A 19,097-nucleotide genomic window follows, 5' to 3' on the forward strand; every position below is an offset into this window, starting at 1 on the left:
TCTGGAGACTGGCTAGGCCACTCCAGGACCTTGAAATGCTTCTTACGAAGCCACTCCTTTGTTGCCCGGGCGGTGTGTTTGGGATCATTGTCATGCTGAAAGACCCAGCCACGTTTCATCTTCAATGCCCTTGCTGATGGTAGGCTTTGTTACTTTGGTCCCAGCTCTCTGCAGGTCATTCACTAGGTCCCCCCGTGTGGTTCTGCGATTTTTGCTCACCGTTCTTGTGATCATTTTGACCCCACGGGGTGAGATCTTGCGTGGAGCCCCAGATCGAGGGAGATTATCAGTGGTCTTGTATGTCTTCCATTTCCTAATAATTGCTCCCACAGTTGATTTCTTCAAACCAAGCTCCTTACCTATTGCAGGTCTACAATTTTGTTTCTGGTGTCCTTTGACAGTTCTTTGGTCTTGGCCATAGTGGAGTTTGGAGTGTGACTGTTTGAGGTTGTGGACAAGTTCTGATAACAAGTTCAACGAGTTCTAACAGGTGCCATTAATACAGGTAATGAGTGGAGGACAGAGGAGCCTCTTAAAGAAGAAGTTACAGGTCTGTGAGAGCCAGAAATCTTGCTTGTTTGTAGGTGACCAAATACTTATTTCCCAGCATAATTTGCAAATAAATTAATTAAAAATCCTACAATGTGATTTCTGGGTTTTTTCTAATTTTGTTTGTCAGAGTTGAAGTGTACCTATGATGAAAATTACAGGCCTCTCTCATATTTGTAAGTGGGAGAACTTGCACAATTGGTGGCTGACTAAATACTTTTTTGCCCCACTGTATACTGCTGACCATGACTTCCAAGCATTTAAGTCGACTGCAGCAGTGACATGTGCAGTCAGGTAAAATTAGATGAGTAAATTCATTTGTTTCACTGCTATGTTGAGTTAGAATGTGAACAGAGACTCATATTTGACTCACGTTAAACTACATACACACACTTAGGTTAGAAATAGCCCATTTAGCCATTAGCCGGGGAGCTTAGAGGATAAGTTCTAGGCCTAGGGGATCATTTGGTTGACTGATTGTTAGAGTTGTACTGAAGGTCCTGACTCAGTGCAGCTGGTCACTTAGAGACTGGCTAATGTGTGTGATTTGAGTGTATCTGATAGTATTGGGATTTGATAACGCAGTTTCAGGGGGAACCTTTAATCAAACGACACATCCCATGCACAGCTGGAGTCTTTCAAAGCAGTAACTTCTGAGCACAACCTTCCATCGTCTTGTCCAATCAGGCTTCCTGCAACCGGGGGCTGATCCTGCCGGGAGCTCAGCAACCAACCTCAGTCCACGGCCGGGGGCTGGCCACTCATACCCTACTACCACCCTTTCCAACATGTTTGTCAGATGGCGAGAAGCCTGACATGACTGACCTTGGTTTATCTGGAATGACGCCACTAGTCTGTCTGTCCCTCTTGCCAATAGTCTATACATGTGTTATGATTGATTCCTTATTAAAGTATAAATATGTATACCCTTTATCTGTTTACACTAATGGTTTTACCATCTGTTAAATAGTGTGCAGTGTGTGTATTGACACAGTGTTACTCGTGTGTTTGTTGATACTCCTGTGTGTTTCAAATGTTTGCCTCTATGAGGGGGGGTAGTCCTTCTCTTTCTGCTTTCTCTCTGGGCTGGCGACAAGATGGACGCTCTGATCAGTGAAGCAAATTTAGCAAAACTGATTACAGAGATGAAAAAGTGAGTGCTTCTCTGTTTTGTTGTAATCATATAATCTCTGTTTTATTACCACACTTCTTATGACCCAAAGAAACCCATACATTACTATACTATAGGGAATTGTCCCCAAACTCTACAAATAAGGTCAACCAAAGTATGTGCTTCGTGTTCTCCCCTCTGTGTCTCGTTTTTTCTGCTGTTCCGGGTTCGGACTGCAAAATCGTCAGTATGACATGGCTGTGTCTGGACGTTGGATTGATTGTGACGACTGCTGTTCATCGAATGATTAACTGTTTATAATTACGTGATTAAATTAATCAGGTAATTATTAACTCAGTAACCTGGGGCACCATGGAAAAGTTTGGTGTTATTAAATTTATATTTGCCAAATTAACTCAGAATATAGTTTTTTGTTTTTTTTACAACAGCCGCTAATTAATTAATTTCCTCATTCTCATTCTGAACGTGGCATAATCCGGTAATTTTCTCAAACACGAGTCCCACTAAATAAGACTGTCCCACACCGGTTGAGTTGATTATTTATTTACTAACAAGCTAAAATGATATAAGATGCAAACACACAGTCTAGGCTATTGATTAGAACTTAGTACAATGAAACAGGTCCCTAGCGGGCCAACACAATATGACACGTGTTACACAAAATGGGGATTTAAAAATAGAGAGAAAAAGAGTGCACGAGAGAAAAGCACACTTGGGTACATTTGTAAACTATTATTATTTTAACCCTAACCTTGCCCCGAACGGCCGCTCTTATGCGTCAGAATATAATGATGTAATTACGTGTCGAAGGTCTCTGATGGGGTATCTCTTCATGGACCGGGTTCGCCTTCTCTGATGGCATCACTTCTATTGTTCTGATTGTCCACACGTTGACAGTGTCCTTTGTCTTAGTGGTCTGTTTTCTTGCCCTTGTTCTGAAAAGGGGTCTTCTGAGGACAGCCAGCCATGTAGCTCAGGGCTCCGACGTAGGAGTGAAAACAGTTTAGACACATGATTCCTTGGAGAGTGGTAACCGGGTGGTCCTGCTTGAATTCACACTCTTAGAAACAACTACTCATCCATAGCATAGATTGTTAAAAGGTTCCTTTGTCTTCAACCTCGTGTTGCGTTTTGAGGTTACAGCTAATCGGACCTTGGCTGCAGCTCGTGGTCATCTAGTCATAATGTTAATTCTTAACCTACATGTTTTATACAATTGGGTCAGAAATGGGTGTTCCGCCTCCAATTTAGACAAACTTCACATTTCATCTTTACAAAAACTTTCTCTTTGATCTGGACATTTTCCACACAACGCACATTATGCAAACATCAGGTACATATTGTGAAAACTCTTCAAATTACAATGTTTTTGTTATAACGTCATTTAACTTGTAATAACATAACAAAAACATCATTTTCATATTCCATCTATTGTCATTACAACCATTTTGGCTGTCGAAACACATTGTCCCAAAGTCCATTTATTGCATGTTACTGTTCTGAGGTAGGTTCTCCATAGGCCCATCATACATTCCATTCCTCCAAAGTGAGAGGACAAAGGGATTTTGTTTGCTGCCTTAAGATATACAATGGGCGTGAGGGTGTCATAAAAAAAACACCTCCATAGCTCTCGATCTCTCCCCCTCTGGTGGGTGTGACAGATGTCTCTTGTAGGAGTGTGGTCCACCTGACCCGAACAGGCCAATCATGACAGTCCCCCTCTAGTGGGTTAAACTTGGAAGGATTCTGCATGTTGCAACACACCATATGACCATCAGCTTTCCTGGTTTGTGGATCATTGTAGCAGTCCCCTCCTGGTGATTTACCCTGGTAGGATTTCTGCCAGCTGCAGATCACCACCAGAATGGACATGGGAGGTCCAGCATTGGCTCTGTGTTCCCAGCCAGTTATCCGGTTGTCCCGGCTAGTGGATCTAGGCAGTAACTTGGGCAGATGTTAATAACGCACCACACTCAGTCAATACGTCATTACATTTCTTCCCCAAAATGAGCGCCGTTGTGGCTCTAACTGGTGGTTGAATGGGGAACTTGTTTATGGCTCTGTCACTTCCTAAATGTCAAAGGAAATGAAACAAAATGAATAAAAACATAAACAAGAGATACACAAAATATAGCTACCACACTTTATTCATCTAATTTGGACTATGTTCTATATATGTCCAAGGTCTTGGCTAAATTACTCTATCATGGCATTGTCTCTAATGTCATATCTAGGGCGATCCAACTTAAAGGTGGCTATTTAAGGCACTTTGAAAAATGGCACCCTGAATGGCAAAGCTTACATTTGGGGACATTACAGGGCTGCGCTAGTGAATTCGGGAGAGGAAACTGGGGATGCTGTGGAAACCCTGTTGGGGTTTCAGGATCTATTGCCAACTTTCCGAAAATCGAGATTGTTTCCGTTCCACGGGTGATCCTAGTATAAGACCTCATTAGGTCTTCCATTGCACGTGTGGTGCGCCTTTGTACGTAGTGGGTGCACACGCCAAGGGAATTAAGACCAAGGATCATGGTAACAGTCAGGATACTGTCCAGCACTGTCCAAGAGCGGGTGACAGACTAATCTTTTGGCTTGTAGTCAGTCGGGTCAACTAAAAGTGCCTCATCCAGTATGCTAAGATCAACAGTCATTGGTCCCTCTTTTGTGGTGCGATGGGTAACGATGCTTCGTGGGTGACTGTTGTTGATGTGTGCAGAGGCCCATACCCGGGCTCGAACCAGGGGCCGAGGGGACGGACTAAAGTTATACTGTTACACTCCTTTAGTACAATACATAAGAAGTTCCCCCTATATCGCTGTGCACAAAGCAATGGTTAGTATTGCAATGAGGTTAACACAGGTCGCTGTTTGGAGGGCTACAGTGGCTGAGTGCTTTCCTTCAGGTCCAGCTGAGCCTATGAAGCCTCCTGTATCTGTAGTGCAAAGAGAGGACTGCCAACCTGCCTCTACCTTCATCCCTCTCTGTCTCTCACTGTCCCTCTTGTCCCTTTCCTCTGTATCTCTGTCCCTCAATGGGAGAATCTCCATTGGTTTTGCTCAACTCCTCGCATCCTCACCTCCGTCCTCTCCTCTTCCTCCTTTTGAAAAAGCTCAAAGGTAATCAAGGAGAGGAGGTGAGGAAAGGAAACCTGGAAACAAATATGGTTAAATGAAATTACTCTCCACTAGCACAAATTACATTTACAATGGAGTAATCCCAAAATACTTGTGTTAAGTGGTAAAAATACATGTAGATAGTTACACTAGACATTTTACAGAGGGATAAGTAGTGTATTATTTTTTAACTATGGGCATGCTTTTCTCAGAGAAAACAATAACTGATTGAAAGGGGGTGTGGTGGATTTTAAAACACTGTTGTATTAACTGCCGGGAGGATACATCTGTGCTTAGGCTATGGAGGAGAGGAGGAAACTCTTCCGAATTGATACCATCCTACATATGGTGAACAATTGTTGGTTTCCGGGTCACAGTGTAGAAGAGGAAAGGAATGGAGGAGAGGATGGACTTTTTCCCATTTGAGAATCCCCTTCCCTATCCTCCCTCCCTCACCTTCTCTTTCTCCCCCTCTACAGTTCCACCATTCAATAAACTACACTATTTCTCTCTTCATTCCTTTTATTGTAGGTGGGTATGTAGTGATAAGAAAGGTGAATAATAGAGAATAATAGATAAGACATAAGCTGATATGTCATGAGGATGTGATTTCATACACAGGCAGTGTAACAATGTTCTGGGAATATAATATGAATATCACAAAGTATAACACATTTATGAAAATGATTTTCTAGCTAAATGAGGCAAGAATAACCCAATCGTATCATATTTAAACAAGGTTATGGCATTCATGACAGTAACCACGTAAGATGCTTTGAAAAACGTTAAGCTCCAGTATGACTGCTGTTGAGGCCTATCATTGTAGCGCACTATGTTATACTTATTTGGCTGTGACATTACATAAAACCCTTCTTCTCTGTGTCAAGTGCCCATTCCAAATCGACCCCAACATCTGTAAAGTTGTAGTGCTCTGGAGGACTACTTAGTTATAACACACAATGTAATTAGTGTAGCTCAATGTGTAAGGATGAGATTCCCTCATGTATTGTTGGTAGTAGGGTTGGAGAGTATCCAGATTTTCATTTCGTCATACCATTCTTCTTTCATATTGGTATAATACGCTATTACCGGCTTGGTACACAAGGTTGCGCCAAAAAAAAAAAAACGCCATTGGGCGTCTATTACCAGAATGCTAACTAAATGTGCAATAACAGCGAATTTCAATGGAGGCTGCTTGCTAAATATGCTAACAAGCGAAACAAATTCGCTCGTTAGCGAAGACAGGCAATCCAGCTCATAAAGTTACACATAAATAGGTAGCAGCTACCAAATGTCCTTTTTTTGTGAGTTTGGACATGTGAACTTGAGACATTGCGCAAATGAACAAAGTTTTGACGCATTCTTGTCTGAAGGAAAAACAGTACTGGCTCTGGAGCAACATGTGTAGGCCTCAGATTTATATAACTAAACCAAGATAGACCACAGCCCGTAGTATCAAATGGAAACATGAGTCATAGTGGACAGAACAAGCAAGGTGGGCAGAGCCAGGAACGAGCTAGCCCAACCCAACCACGATGTTGCTGTCACTTTGACCTCTTTTGTTGACATATCTACACCACTCCAGTGGCTTCAGTTGACGCCACATGTCCATGACTGTTTCAATATACTGACCGAGAATAACCTACACTGGACTTTAATCTTCAAATCAGGTGCGAGAGCTGGCTAGCTGGATTGAATATGCCCCACGGTCAAATGTGTCGTTGTAAACAGTGATACAATTCCAAAGGGTCCGGACCGAATAATTAAATTACCTTCACCAACCTAATACTGTACTGTGTGGTTCATGGTATGAAATAAGAGTGATTTAGCATTTTATTGTATTGCAAGAGTACATTTTGTGAGCCGTCCTGTCTGACCGTCCTCTCAGGAGAATGAGTTTGACACGCACATGCGCAGATTGATTTTAAAGCGGGCCTTGAATCATGTCAAGACACGGTCGAAACGGAGGAGGTAAACTAAATAGCATAACGGATTTTAACATCACAAAATAATACACAAAAGGCTAAACGAACGCATATTCAATAGTAGACTAAATATATATTGACGTCAAACTCCGTATACGTGAAGATAATCTCATGCTTGGTTGACTAGCTAGCTACATTACGCGTATGTAGCTTTCCTAGCACACCCGATTCGCTAATCAATTGCTTTATTATGTAGCTATTTTTCGATCGAAATGTTTTAATGGGGGCAATCTGCAGTTGCTACATCCATTTGTGGATCTATAAATGAATGAAATGTGCCCATTGTTGCATTGATTCTTGAAGAATTTAAAGGTGCAGTATGCAGATCGCTCCGCAATTTCCTGTTGCTAAAATTCTATTAATTTACTTAATTTCAGTTTGTGACAAAACATTCAGTCATTGTGTAGAGAATCATTGTACCATCTAAACCGCTGTGAAATATATTTTCCATAACAAAAAGTAACATATTGCAGCTTAAATGCCTCATGACCATAGTTCAATTGTTGTACCCCATCAGAACTCAAAATATAAGCATGTTTTACTCCAATGTTTGCAAACAATGTAAATGTTAACAAACACTAGATGTAAAGCCTAAAAACATGGTTAAAACTATACATTTGATATCATAGATGGTCATTCTTTATATCCATTGCTCTATGGATTTGAGATTGGTTACATTTCTCCAGCCCCATCTCTCAGCTTTTTAACAAAACAGGGGCGGGAATCGCTTTGTTTCAACTGCACTGTGATAGCTCTGGTTCACAGTCTGAGATTAATGCCATACATTTGTTTGGAAAATGTCCTCTCACAAGCCAGAATGTTGAATGACTTAACAGGTTGTCTGTAAGAATATGAGACATTCACAGGAAAGTATACTTCAATGAACTTTAAGGCGCTGGTAGTGTGTTCAGATCACCTGAAGCATGCGCGGAACCATGTAAACACATGCACGAGCATGCGTCTCTTGTGCACATGCTTCAAGTGATCGAAATCTGAACACACTACCAGGGCTTTGAAAGGTTTATGCAATTATACTTCCTGTCAAGATAATAGCTCACATTCCTACCTGCAAAAGGACTAACCACATGGACAACCGGTAAAGTGAGTAAAAATATAATTTAATCTGTTGTCACAGCCGGCCGTGACCGGGAGGCCCATGAGGCAGCGCACAATTATCCAAGCGACGTCCGGGTTAGGCCTTTGAGCTTTTCCTCTTTGTGGCGGGCCGGGTGGCTGTAATGGTGTTTCTTGGATTTCACGAAAAATGGGGTAAAAGAACAAAAAACAAAAAAATCTAAATTTTATTCAATATTTTGGCTTGTAGAGGTCGTGAGAGGGAACTTTCCTGATCCAAACGCATATTTCTGCCCGACGTGGAATTCAATGCAATTCAATTCCAGGTCTTCAGGCTAAACTGCTTAAGGTTGATTCTTTGCCTAATTTATCACATTTTCAGGCTTCAAATATTTGCTCAAGTGTGATTTAGGTGATACGTAATTGCAGGAAATCACTACACGCAGCTCATTGTTATGTGGAAAAGCACACAATATTATGTTCATATACCTGACACATAATTAATTTTAGACCATAGAATGAGGAACTGCCTCAGGCCAACTCTATGCTAATCGTTCACTGACCTCAATACATGGGATGCCTTGAGAGGACTGCATTTCAATGCAATTTCCATATTTGTGCAGTTACTTTTGATACTGAGCTTAGGGGAGTGGGAAATCAAAGGCCTCTCGGAACAGAATCAGTGAGTTGCAGCAGTGGTGGCACCTCTTTCTATTTTTCCTTTGCAGACGCTAAGGTTTACGTCGGTAACCTGAGCACTGGTGCAGGAAAAGGAGAGCTAGAGCGGGCGTTTGGGTATTACGGACCCTTGAGAACAGTGTGGATTGCTAGGAACCCCCCAGGGTTTGCCTTTGTGGAGTTTGAAGACACCCGGGATGCAGAAGATGCGGTCCGTGGCCTTGACGGCAAGTAAGTGGTACCTCAAGACTCCAGACTTCGCCCCCAAGTTTAGCCTACTCTCCAAGACCTACAAGCTCAAAGGGCTCAGAGGGCACCAGTGTTGTTGACGTTTGCCAGTCAATAATGTAGTTTGCTCTTTGCAAATATTGAAGAATTTTATTGGTTTAGGGGCATCTATCAGTAGACAGTACGCAGGTAGCTGGTATGATCTTGTTACGCATTTGCTGCTATCCAGATGAAACACTTTAGGCATGTTCCTAAATGCTTGTTACGCTTTAGATGGGTTTCACCATGTCCTCTTTTTAAAGTGAGCTATGCCATTGTGCAATTTGCTTACTGTTGAACTGACTGTCCTTTCAGGTTAATTTCTGGATCTCGAGTTCGAGTTGAATTATCTACAGGGATGCCGCGGCGATCTCGGTACGAGCGTGCACCCACCAACCGGCCCTTTGACTCCAACGACAAGTGCTATGAGTGTGGTGAGCGGGGGCACTATGCCTACGACTGCCACCGCTACAGTCGACGCAGGAGGAGCAGGTATGCCTCCTTAACCAATGCATCAGATTTTGGTCTTTTTTTCTTATTTTGGTAGTTGTCGTTTATTTTTCATTGTCTTGATTTTTCAGTGTCTTATGTAGATTACAAAAAAGTAAAGATGATTATTATACAATCTTGACAAACTGCCTGTGTCTAGGCTACCTGTTGTTGTTGCTACTTTTGTCTCCGCTTGTCACTTAATCCCTTTTAAAATATGGAAATACTTCTGAACTGTTATGTGGGAATCTTTTTGTTAACAACTCACCTGGTCAAAACATTTCAGGTTTCGTCGTTTGATTCAGAGTGTCACGATCCTTAACGATTTCATGAGGCATCTAGCAAATTCCACACTTTTGATCCTTCTATGACCATGGGGTTGATCGATCAGCCAGACCTCCCCTTCTCAAGCAACTGCCACATCTAGCTGCACCTTAAAGATTTCATAGAGGGCTGACAATGCACCAGATGATTTGGTTATCAATTTGGGCCTGGGGTTTTGTAAAGTGGACAAGCTGGTAGACCATGGTCCCGTCTAGAAAAATCGCCTTGCATCTATCAAGTCTCAATCAAGCGATTTTGCTGTCAATACGACCATCATCGTTAGAAATCGAAGAACACGACTAGATGCAGAGGTCGGCTGATAGATACTTCTAGATCGCCTAGATCTGCTCGAACCTTGGTCCAAAGTGGGTCAACCGGGCAATCTTGCAAGGTTTATTTCAAGTACCAATTCATGTGTTTTTATCTCCAATGTAATATATGACTTGACAATAACATTCCTCTCTTCCACTCTTTACTAGAGAACTGAAAGGCCTGCTTTAAGCAGGATACGTTAGCGCCATGAACAGCTATGTCTATATAGTGACTCCTACTACCAGTATCATTGCACGTGTAATGTTAAATCTAATGTAATCCCCCCCCTTTTTTGTGTGTTGATTTGAGTGAGTGTCAGTGGGCTTAGGGTGATTGTTGTGGTCAGGTTAGAAATAAAAACAGACTAAGGCAGTCTTATGTGGGGCTTCGCGGGGCCTGCTCTGAACTGTCCTTCTTTCCCTCCCTCCCCCTCGTTTGGATGTGGTTTAGGTCCCGGTCTCTCTCCAGGTACGGTGGGAGGAGGTACTCTCGCTCTCGCAGCCGGGACCGTGGCAGGAGGTGAGCGTCCCCCCCCCCCCTTTCATCTCTACACTGATTGAAGTGGATTTAACAAGTGACATCAATAAGGGATCATAGCTTTCACCTGGTCCGGTCTGTCACGGTTCTCCAACCCTGTTCCAGGAGAGCTACCTTCTTGTATGTTTTTGCTCCACCCCCAGTTGTAAACTAACCTGATTCAGCTGCTCAAACAGCTAATTATTAGAATCAGATGTGCTAGATTATGGTTGGAGTGAAAACCTACTGGACGGTAGCTCTTCAGGAACAGGGGTTGGAGAGCCCTGGGTTGTCATGGAAAGAGCCGGTGTTCCTAATGTTTTGTACACTCAGTGTAGAGTAAATTGTCATTACACTTATGCTATCCATAACTCCACATACATACATTCATCACATAAATATATACAGATTTGTATGTGTTACGGTAGTACGATAAGAGTAGTTGATCAGGAATGGCTAACAGCTTTGATATCTATGTTCTAGATCAAGATCCTTCTCTCCACGCCGCTCTCGTTCTCCTAGAAGATCGAGAGCCCTTACCCCCAAGAGATCAAGGTAAATTGTAGAAAAATGGACTTGCTTGCATTATTTAAAGATCCCACATTGTGTATAAATAAATAAAGGTTAAATAAAAATAATATTGTTCACTTATTTATTAAAGGATGGGGGTTGATGCTTTTCCTCCTCATTTCTTTTTAGATCTCGGTCAAAGTCCAGATCAAGGTCTAGGTCACTTTCCCGTGCAAAGACCAGGTGAGTAATATAACTATTTCAATGCTTTGATCAGCGTTGCTGTTGTCAACAACACATAAATTGAGTAATTAACACTTAAACTGCTGCATTATGTCAATCCCCAAAGATTGTCACTACCGCAACAAAATACAATTTTGTGTTGGTGTTGACCGTTTTAGGTATTACAATTTAGACATTTGTCTCCTTGATATATTATGTCACTGACTTAAGAGACTAAAGCAGGTGTCAAACTCATTCTATGGAGGGCATGGTGTCTGTGGGTTTTCCCTTTTAAATGAAGAGAGAGACAACCAGGTGAGGAGAGTTCCTTACTACATTGAACAAAATTATAAACATAATTGTTTGTCCCATGTTTCATGAGCTGAAATAAAAGATCCCAGAAATGTTCCACAAAAAGCTTATTTCTCTCAAATGTATGTGCACAAATTTGTTTACATTCATGTTAGTGAGCATTAATAGTTTGCCAAGATAATCCATCCACCTGACAGATGTGGCATATCAAGAACCTGATTAAACGGATCGGATCATTTTTTGGATCAGCAAAAAAAAGAGAGACATATAACTTTGCTTTTCATTTTACTTAACGAACACTTAAAGCAAGGAACTTTTCAATGTTTACATAAAATCTTTAAATAAAATATTCAATACTTAATTGTTAAATTAAAGTGCAATATCAGGCATGATACCTTCTTCCTTTTGTTAGGTTCTTATTTTTGATAATAAATGACTCACGGACACTAAAGGACCTTAATAACCAAGTTTAATTATTCCCAAAGGTTCTGTACAGCTGTATTCAGACAGCAAGACATTTCTCACCATCACAGTTATATACATCCCACTTAAGACGTTCCTCCTTCTCTCCAATCCTCTCCAAAAGGGTAACAGGATACCAAACCCGTATTGCCCCCTTAAGGGGATCTGACCTCACCTCCTGAACTCAACCCCTCCTTCACCTAATGCACAGATGTCCATCTCTCTTTCCTGTATCAACACGGTGCTCTCCTCCCGTCCCCCAACACGTTCCAAAGCCACTCTGTCTTTCTACAGATCTCACTCCTTAATATACTATACGTCTAATCTATCATGTCTTTAACATCTCAAATGTTCAAAATGTAGAATCCAACACTGAACAATAGTGAAAAAATTGCCTGTGTCCACATCATCAAAAAAAGTTAAGAAAGCAAAGCAGACCTGAGCTTATAACTTCAAATTATTTTTCAAAAGATGTCTACATTGTCTGGGGAGAGGGTAGACCTCTTTGCAGTCACTGTCCCCTGCCGTGGAGAACACCCTCTCGCTAGGAACTGTAGTGCCAGGCACAGCCAGGTAGAGCCTTGCCATCATGTATGTATGCACACATGACTGTAAGTCGCTTTGGATAAAAGCGTCTGCTAAATGGCATATATTATTATTATATATTATCATGGCAATGTGAGGGCTGACTTTTCCACCATGCCAGTGGATCACCATCCACTGGAATGCCACTTGCCTATTGTAGGATGCCGCCTCCTCTTTGATGGTGTTGGCAAACATCTTGCCTGTGTCCTTGCTCGCAAAGGTCTCCCTGAAACGCTCCTTCATGGCCAAATTATTTTGTGGAGGAGTTGCCTCTGAGTCTGTTCCTGTCGGCTCTATGGCTTGACCCTGCAGAGAAAATTACTTGATCTATATTAAACTAATTATTTATTTTCGTATTTCATAGAACTATAATTGTGGCAATAACATTTAATAAAAGCCATTATTATTCCAAATAAAAAATGGATGATTCTAATAGCAATAGCATAGACTAAGATTAGACTGCAGTATATTTATTGTTTAAGTAATTCACCCGTATTTTTATTTTGACCTCTTCAGTGACCACAATCTCAGTGGTGAGATCACTGTATGTTCTCCGGTGTAAGACAGGGACTTGAACCTTGGATCCAGTGCAGTAGATCTATGAAGGTAGTCCTGTACATTAGGGGGTCTCTGGGGTTAGGGACACAATTGCATTTTATTGTTGGCAATTTGAATACACAGAGATACCGTGACGAGATCCTGAGGCCCATTGTCGTGCCATTCATCCTCCAACCATTACCTCATATTTCAGTATGATAATGCATGGCCCCGTGTTTGGGATGCTCTGGATCGACATGTATAACAGCGCGTTCCAGTTCCCGCCAATATCCAGCAACTTTGCACAGCCATTGAAGAGGTGACAATATTCCACAGGCCACCTTTTAATTTTTTTAAAGATATCTGTGACCAAGTGATGCATATCTATATTCCCATATGAAATCCATAGATTTTTGGCAGAATGAGTTTATTTAAATTGACTGATTTTCTTATATGAACTGTAACTCAGTAAAGTCTTTGAAATTGATGCATATTGATTTATAATTTTGTTCAGTGTAATTAGTGACTTATTTCATCAATCAAATACAAGGGAAGAGCGAAACCCCGCAGATACTCGGCTCTCCGTGCATTGAGTTGAAGTGAGGGCTGAAGCCTTGTTCACACTGCAGACCTTAATGCCCAAATCAGTTTTGTTTCTCAAATGCATTTTGTAGTAGTGACTGTCGTACTTGTGACCACATCGTACTTGCCCTTTGTGCTGTTGTCTGTACGCAATAATGTTTGTACTATGTTTTGTGCTGCTACCATGTTGTTGCTACCTTGTTGTTGTCATGTTGTGTTGCTGCCATGCTATGTTGTTGTCTTAGGTCTCTCTTTATGTAGTGTTGTGGTGTCTCTCTTGTCGTGATGTGTGTTTTGTCCTATATTTTATTTTGTAATCCCAGTCCCCGTCCTCACAGGAAACCTTTTGCATTTTGGTAGGCCGTCATTGTATATAAGAATTTGTTCTTAACTGACTTGCCTGGTTAAATAAAAGTACATTTGTGTGTACAGACAGCAGTCATTTGCTTTGATGGTTACACTGGTTGTCATAGTAACAACGGGTGTGTGCACGGTGGTGTAGGCTGATTGCTGGTGGTGCTCGTGCTTCCTATCACTTTGTAGAAAACTAAGGTGACAACTTTGCCTGCAATGGACGTTTCCCAGTTACTTTGAATGTTCAAAATCATAGTCTAAGATCACTTAAAAGCCTCAAATGATAAGATGATCCAACTTTCAAAGCTGACTAGCCACAGCAGTCAACTAGCTAGCTAGCTAGGTAGAGGTTTAGCTTTCTAGCACATTCACTGATTTGTTTCTAAACGATTAACAAGCCAGTTAGCTACAATCTCATGTCCTTGTCAAACTGTCAACCGAGTAGCTTGAGTGCAAATAAATCAGATTTGACCATTCAGACAAGTCACATGGCCAGCAATCAGATTGAAGGTGATTTGACATATCCGATTCCATGTAGCTTTTGAATGTTCATACTGCAGGAAAAGTTCATACTGCAGGAAAATTAACAGAAGTGATCTTAATTAAGGTGGAGATAAATAAATAAATGACTTGCACAAAAAAGGGACACTTTAAATCTAAAGAATCTGATTGCCTTGTATGTTTACTTCTTCAGGTCTGGTTCCCCCACGAGGAGGTATGCAGAAGTATTGAGTCTGACCCCAATTTTCTTCCATCCATTCTCCTCTCTAAACGAGCTATGGAACAGTTTGACAATGCATGATAAGCAGCAAAACGAGACAATGCAAATGTTGTCTATCCATACAGTTTAAACAGTGTAGATGCATGATGGTTCATTAAGTCAGGCCACTTAAGCATTACAAATGAAAGGTAGACTCAGCAATAAATCAACAACAATTACATTCACATCTTTCAGTTCAATGTGTGAAATATGTATTAGAAGGTTATTTTGTATTCTTTAAATTCACCAAAATAATACATTTGCATGACAAACTTATATTAAATGCATGGTCCTTAAATACTTTGCTTGCTACCAGTTGCCATTGTCGAAGTCTTTTAAGAATGAGCTCTAAAATTTTAATTATATTTTAAACCCAGCTGTTAAAAATCTAAAGGTTCACCTCAAAAACGAAGGTGTGTTTTTCCTCCCAGCTGAGGTAATGACTTTAATTTGGGTTTAATGCACAGCAAATAAATGAAGAGGGAAAACTCATTTCTCTTTTTCTCTCTTTCAGCCACTCTACCTCGAGGAGTCCTCGTCGAGGTGACAGCTCGGAGAGAGACGACTGAACTTTGAAGTTTTTGTTTCTTTATGTAAGCATTTCCTGTGACTAAGTTATTTGTTAACCCATTGTATTTGAAAATATGTAGCTTGTTAATTTCCTCTTGAGACATATTACTGACATTTCAAAAAGAAGCAATTGGGACCCAGTTTGGAATGCGTTTGTGTTTGTTTTAGAAATAGTTGTTGGTTAATAAAGTATATTTGATTTAAAACTGTTTGGTGGTGTGTTGTCCATCTTGGCACAGTTGGTCTGTATATAGCACAACTCAATGAAATGGTTGATAAATAAAAGGTTTTTGATTGAGTGTTTGTGTTAACTCTACCTATAGAGGGCAATGTTGCACTTGCGAAATGTGAACTCAGTGAATTTTGAACTCAGGATCATAGTTCTGTTCTTGTTTTATCCTTGATACCAAACAGCTACTAAACTTAGCAAAAAAATAAACATTCCTTTTTCAGGACCCTGTCTTTCAAAGATGATTTGTAAAAATCCAAATAACTTCACAGATCTTCATTGTACATTTTTTAACACTGTTTACCATGCTTGTTCAATGAACCATGAACATGCACCTTTGGTACGGTTGTTAAGACAAACAGCTTACAGACGGTGGGCAATTAAGGTCACAGTTATGAAAACTTAGGACACTAAAGAGGCCTTTCTACTGACTCTGAAAAACACCAAAAGAAAGATGCCCAGGGTCCCTGCTCATCTGCGTGAATTTAGGCATGCTGAAGGAGGCATGAGGACTGCAGATGTGGCCAGGGCAATAAATTGCATGTCCGTACTGTGAGATGCCTAAGACAGCGCAACGGGGAGACAGGATGGACAGCTGATCGTCCTCGCAGTGACAGACCACATGTAACAACACCTGCACAGGATCGGTACATCCAAACATCACACCTGCGGGACAGGAATAGGATGGCAACAACAACTGCCCGAGATACACAATCCCTCCATCAGTGCTCAGACTGTCCGCAATAGGCTAAGAGAGGCTGGACTGGGCTTGTAGGCCTGTTGTAAGGAAGGTCCTCACCAGACATCACCGGCAACAACGTTGCCTAGGGGCACAAACCCACCGTCGCTGGACCAGACAGGACTAGCAAAAAGTGCTCTTCACTGACGAGTCGTGGTTTTATCTCACCAGGGGTGATGTTCGGAGTTGTATTTATCGTTGAAGGAATGAGCGTTACACTGAGGCCTGTACTCTGGAGCAGGAACGATTTGGAGGTGAAGGGTCCGTCATGATCTGGGGCAGTGTGTCACAGCATCATCGGACTGAGCTTGGTGTAATTGTAGGCAATCTCAACGCTGTGTGTTACAGGGAAGACAACATCCTCCCTCATGTGGTACCCTTCCTGCAGGCTCATCCTGACACGACCCTCCAGCATGACAATGCCACCAGCCATACTGCTCGTTCTGTGCGTGATTTCCTGCAAAACAGGAATGTCAGTGTTCTGCCATGGCCAGCGAAGAGCCTGGATCTCAATCCCCTTGAGCACGTCTGGGACCTGTTGTATTGGAGGGTGAGGTCTAGGGCCATTCCCCCCAGAAATGTCCGGGAACTTGCAGGTGCCTTGGTGGAAGAGTGGGGTAACATCTCACAGCAAGAACTGGCACATCTGGTGCAGTCCGTGAGGAGGAGATGCACTGCAGTACTTAGTATCTGACTTTTGGTTTTGACCCTCCCTTTGTTCAGGGACCCATTATTCCAATTCAGTTAGTCACATGTCTGTGGAACTTGTTCAGTTTATGTCTGTTGTTGAATCTTGTTATGTTCATACAAATATTTACACGTTACGTTTGCTGAAAATAAACGCAGTTGACAGTGTGAGGACGTTTCTTTTGCCATGTTTACTACTACTTCTAATTTAAGCTCTTGCCTCTACAAATGTGACCTACTTGTGTGTATGGACTGACAACTATGTGTATCTGATAGTTGCACACCAGTGGCGGTTAGTGCCGTTTAAGATGAGGGAGGACACATTTTATTTTCAGGAGCATGGCCTTATTTCTATTACAGCATATTGGATGACTCTCATTCATATTCCATTCACCCGGTTCAGTGTAACAGCTATAGGTTTAGGCTGCTACATGATACTCAAATTTTCCCTATAACCATCATGAGGTTGCTACAACCTAGCCTATGAATAAAAGTTTACAACGTAGCTGTACACAGGTCGAGAACCAAATTTTAGGTGACAGACAGGGACACATGGACAGACAGTGGCATACAGCCTGATTATAAAATGAAATAAATAAAAATCCTCAGTAATCTATGCACAATACCCCATAATGGCATAGCGAAAACAGGTTTTTAGAAATGTTTGCACATTTGCAAATAAAAAAACTGAAATACCTTATTTACATACGTATTTGGACCCTTTGCTATGGAGACTTGAAATTGAGCGCAGGTGCCTCCTGTTTCCATTGATCATCCTTGAGATGTTTCTACAACTTGTTTGGAGTCCACCTGTGGTAAACTCAGTTGATTGAACAAGATTTGGAAAGGCACAGACCTGTCTATATAAGGTCCCATAGTTGTGCTTGTCAGAGCAAAAACCAAGCCATGAGGTTGAAGGAATTGTCTGTAGAGCGCTGAGACAGGATTGTGTCGAGGCATAGATCTGGGGAAGGGTACCAAAAAACATCTGCAGCATTGAACGTCCCCAAGAACACAGTGGCCTCCATCATTCTTATATGCTTCCAAGAGCTGGCTGCCCGGCCAAACTGAGAAATCGGGGAGAAGGACCTTGGTCAGGGAGATGACCAAGAACCCGATGGTCACTCTGACAGAGCTCTATAGTTCCTCTGTGTAGATGGTAGAACCTTCCAGAGGGACGACCACCTCTGCAGCACTCCACCAATCAGGCCTTCATGGCCACTCCTCAGTAGAAGGCACATGACAGCCCACTTGGAGTTTGCCAAACGACACAAAAAGACTCAGAAACATGAGAAACAAGATTCTCAAGTCTGATGCAACCAATATTGAACTCTTTGGCCTGAATGCCAACTGTCACCTATGGAGGAAACCTGGCACGATCCATACAGTGAAGCATGGTGGTGGCAGCTTCATGCTGTGGGGATGTTTTTCAGCAGGAGGGACTGGGAGACTAGTCAGGATCGAGGCAAAGTACAGAGAGATCCTTGATGAAAACCTCCAGAACACTGAGGACCTCAGACTGGGGCAAAGGTTCACCTTCCAACAGGACAACAACCCTAAACACACAGCCAAGACAACTCAGGAGTGACTTCGGGACTAGTCTCTGAATGTCCTTGAGTGGCCCAGCGAGAGCCCGGATGAACTCAATCAAACATCTCTGGAGAGACCTGAAAATACCTGTGCAACAAATCAAATCAAATGTATTTATATAGCCCTTCGTACATCAGCTGATATCTCAAAGTGCTGTACAGAAACCCAGCCTAAAACCCCAAACAGCAAGCAATGCAGGTGTAGAAGCACGGTGGCTAGGAAAAACTCCCTAGAAAGGCCAAAACCTAGGAAGAAACCTAGAGAGGAACCAGGTTATGTGGGGTGGCCAGTCCTCTTCTGGCTGTGCCGGGTGGAGATTATAACAGAACATGGCCAAGATGTTCAAATGTTCATAAATGACCAGCATGGTCGAATAATAGTAAGGCAGAACAGTTGAAACTGGAGCAGCAGCATGGCCAGGTGGACTGGGGACAGCAAGGAGTCATCATGTCAGGTAGTCCTGGGACATGGTCCTAGGGCTCAGGTCAGTTGAAACTGGAGCAGCAGCATGGCCAGGTG

General features: G+C 42.0%; 1 protein-coding gene across 5 annotated transcripts; it reads left to right on the top strand.

Annotated features, from left to right (window-relative positions):
- The first annotated feature begins 6,644 nt into the window (after window positions 1-6,644).
- On the top strand, window positions 6,645-15,542 carry LOC118365063 (serine/arginine-rich splicing factor 7-like). 5 transcript variants are annotated; one of them, XR_008088489.1, is made up of 8 exons: window positions 6,646-6,765; window positions 8,582-8,762; window positions 9,114-9,290; window positions 10,374-10,442; window positions 10,923-10,994; window positions 11,139-11,192; window positions 11,415-14,718; window positions 15,278-15,542. XR_008088489.1 is itself a non-coding variant. In XM_035746972.2 (8 exons), exons 1-8 carry the CDS (start codon window positions 6,738-6,740, stop codon window positions 15,330-15,332), a joined length of 657 nt encoding a protein of 218 aa, XP_035602865.1. In that variant the 5' UTR covers window positions 6,646-6,737; the 3' UTR covers window positions 15,333-15,542. The 5 variants fall into 5 exon arrangements, 4 of the variants coding, with proteins under 4 accessions (XP_052346638.1, XP_035602865.1, XP_035602866.1 ...); XM_035746972.2 differs by having other exon boundaries at window positions 14,698-14,718; XM_052490678.1 differs by lacking the exon at window positions 15,278-15,542 and having other exon boundaries at window positions 6,645-6,765; window positions 14,698-15,271.
- Window positions 15,543-19,097: the final 3,555 nt, after the last annotated feature.

The sequence above is a fragment of the Oncorhynchus keta genome, chromosome 32 (genome assembly GCF_023373465.1).
Source record: "Oncorhynchus keta strain PuntledgeMale-10-30-2019 chromosome 32, Oket_V2, whole genome shotgun sequence".
Lineage (NCBI taxonomy): Eukaryota > Metazoa > Chordata > Actinopteri > Salmoniformes > Salmonidae > Oncorhynchus > Oncorhynchus keta.

Bases quoted from the DNA above. Each gene is read 5' to 3' on its own strand.
- LOC118365063 (XM_052490678.1), top strand. From the start codon at position 6,738: ATGTCAAGACACGGTCGAAACGGAGGAG. The intron at 10,443-10,922 runs GTGAGCGTCCCC...TCTATGTTCTAG, and splicing joins AGCCGGGACCGTGGCAGGAG to ATCAAGATCCTTCTCTCCAC. The intron at 11,193-14,697 runs GTGAGTAATATA...TTACTTCTTCAG, and splicing joins CTTTCCCGTGCAAAGACCAG to GTCTGGTTCCCCCACGAGGA.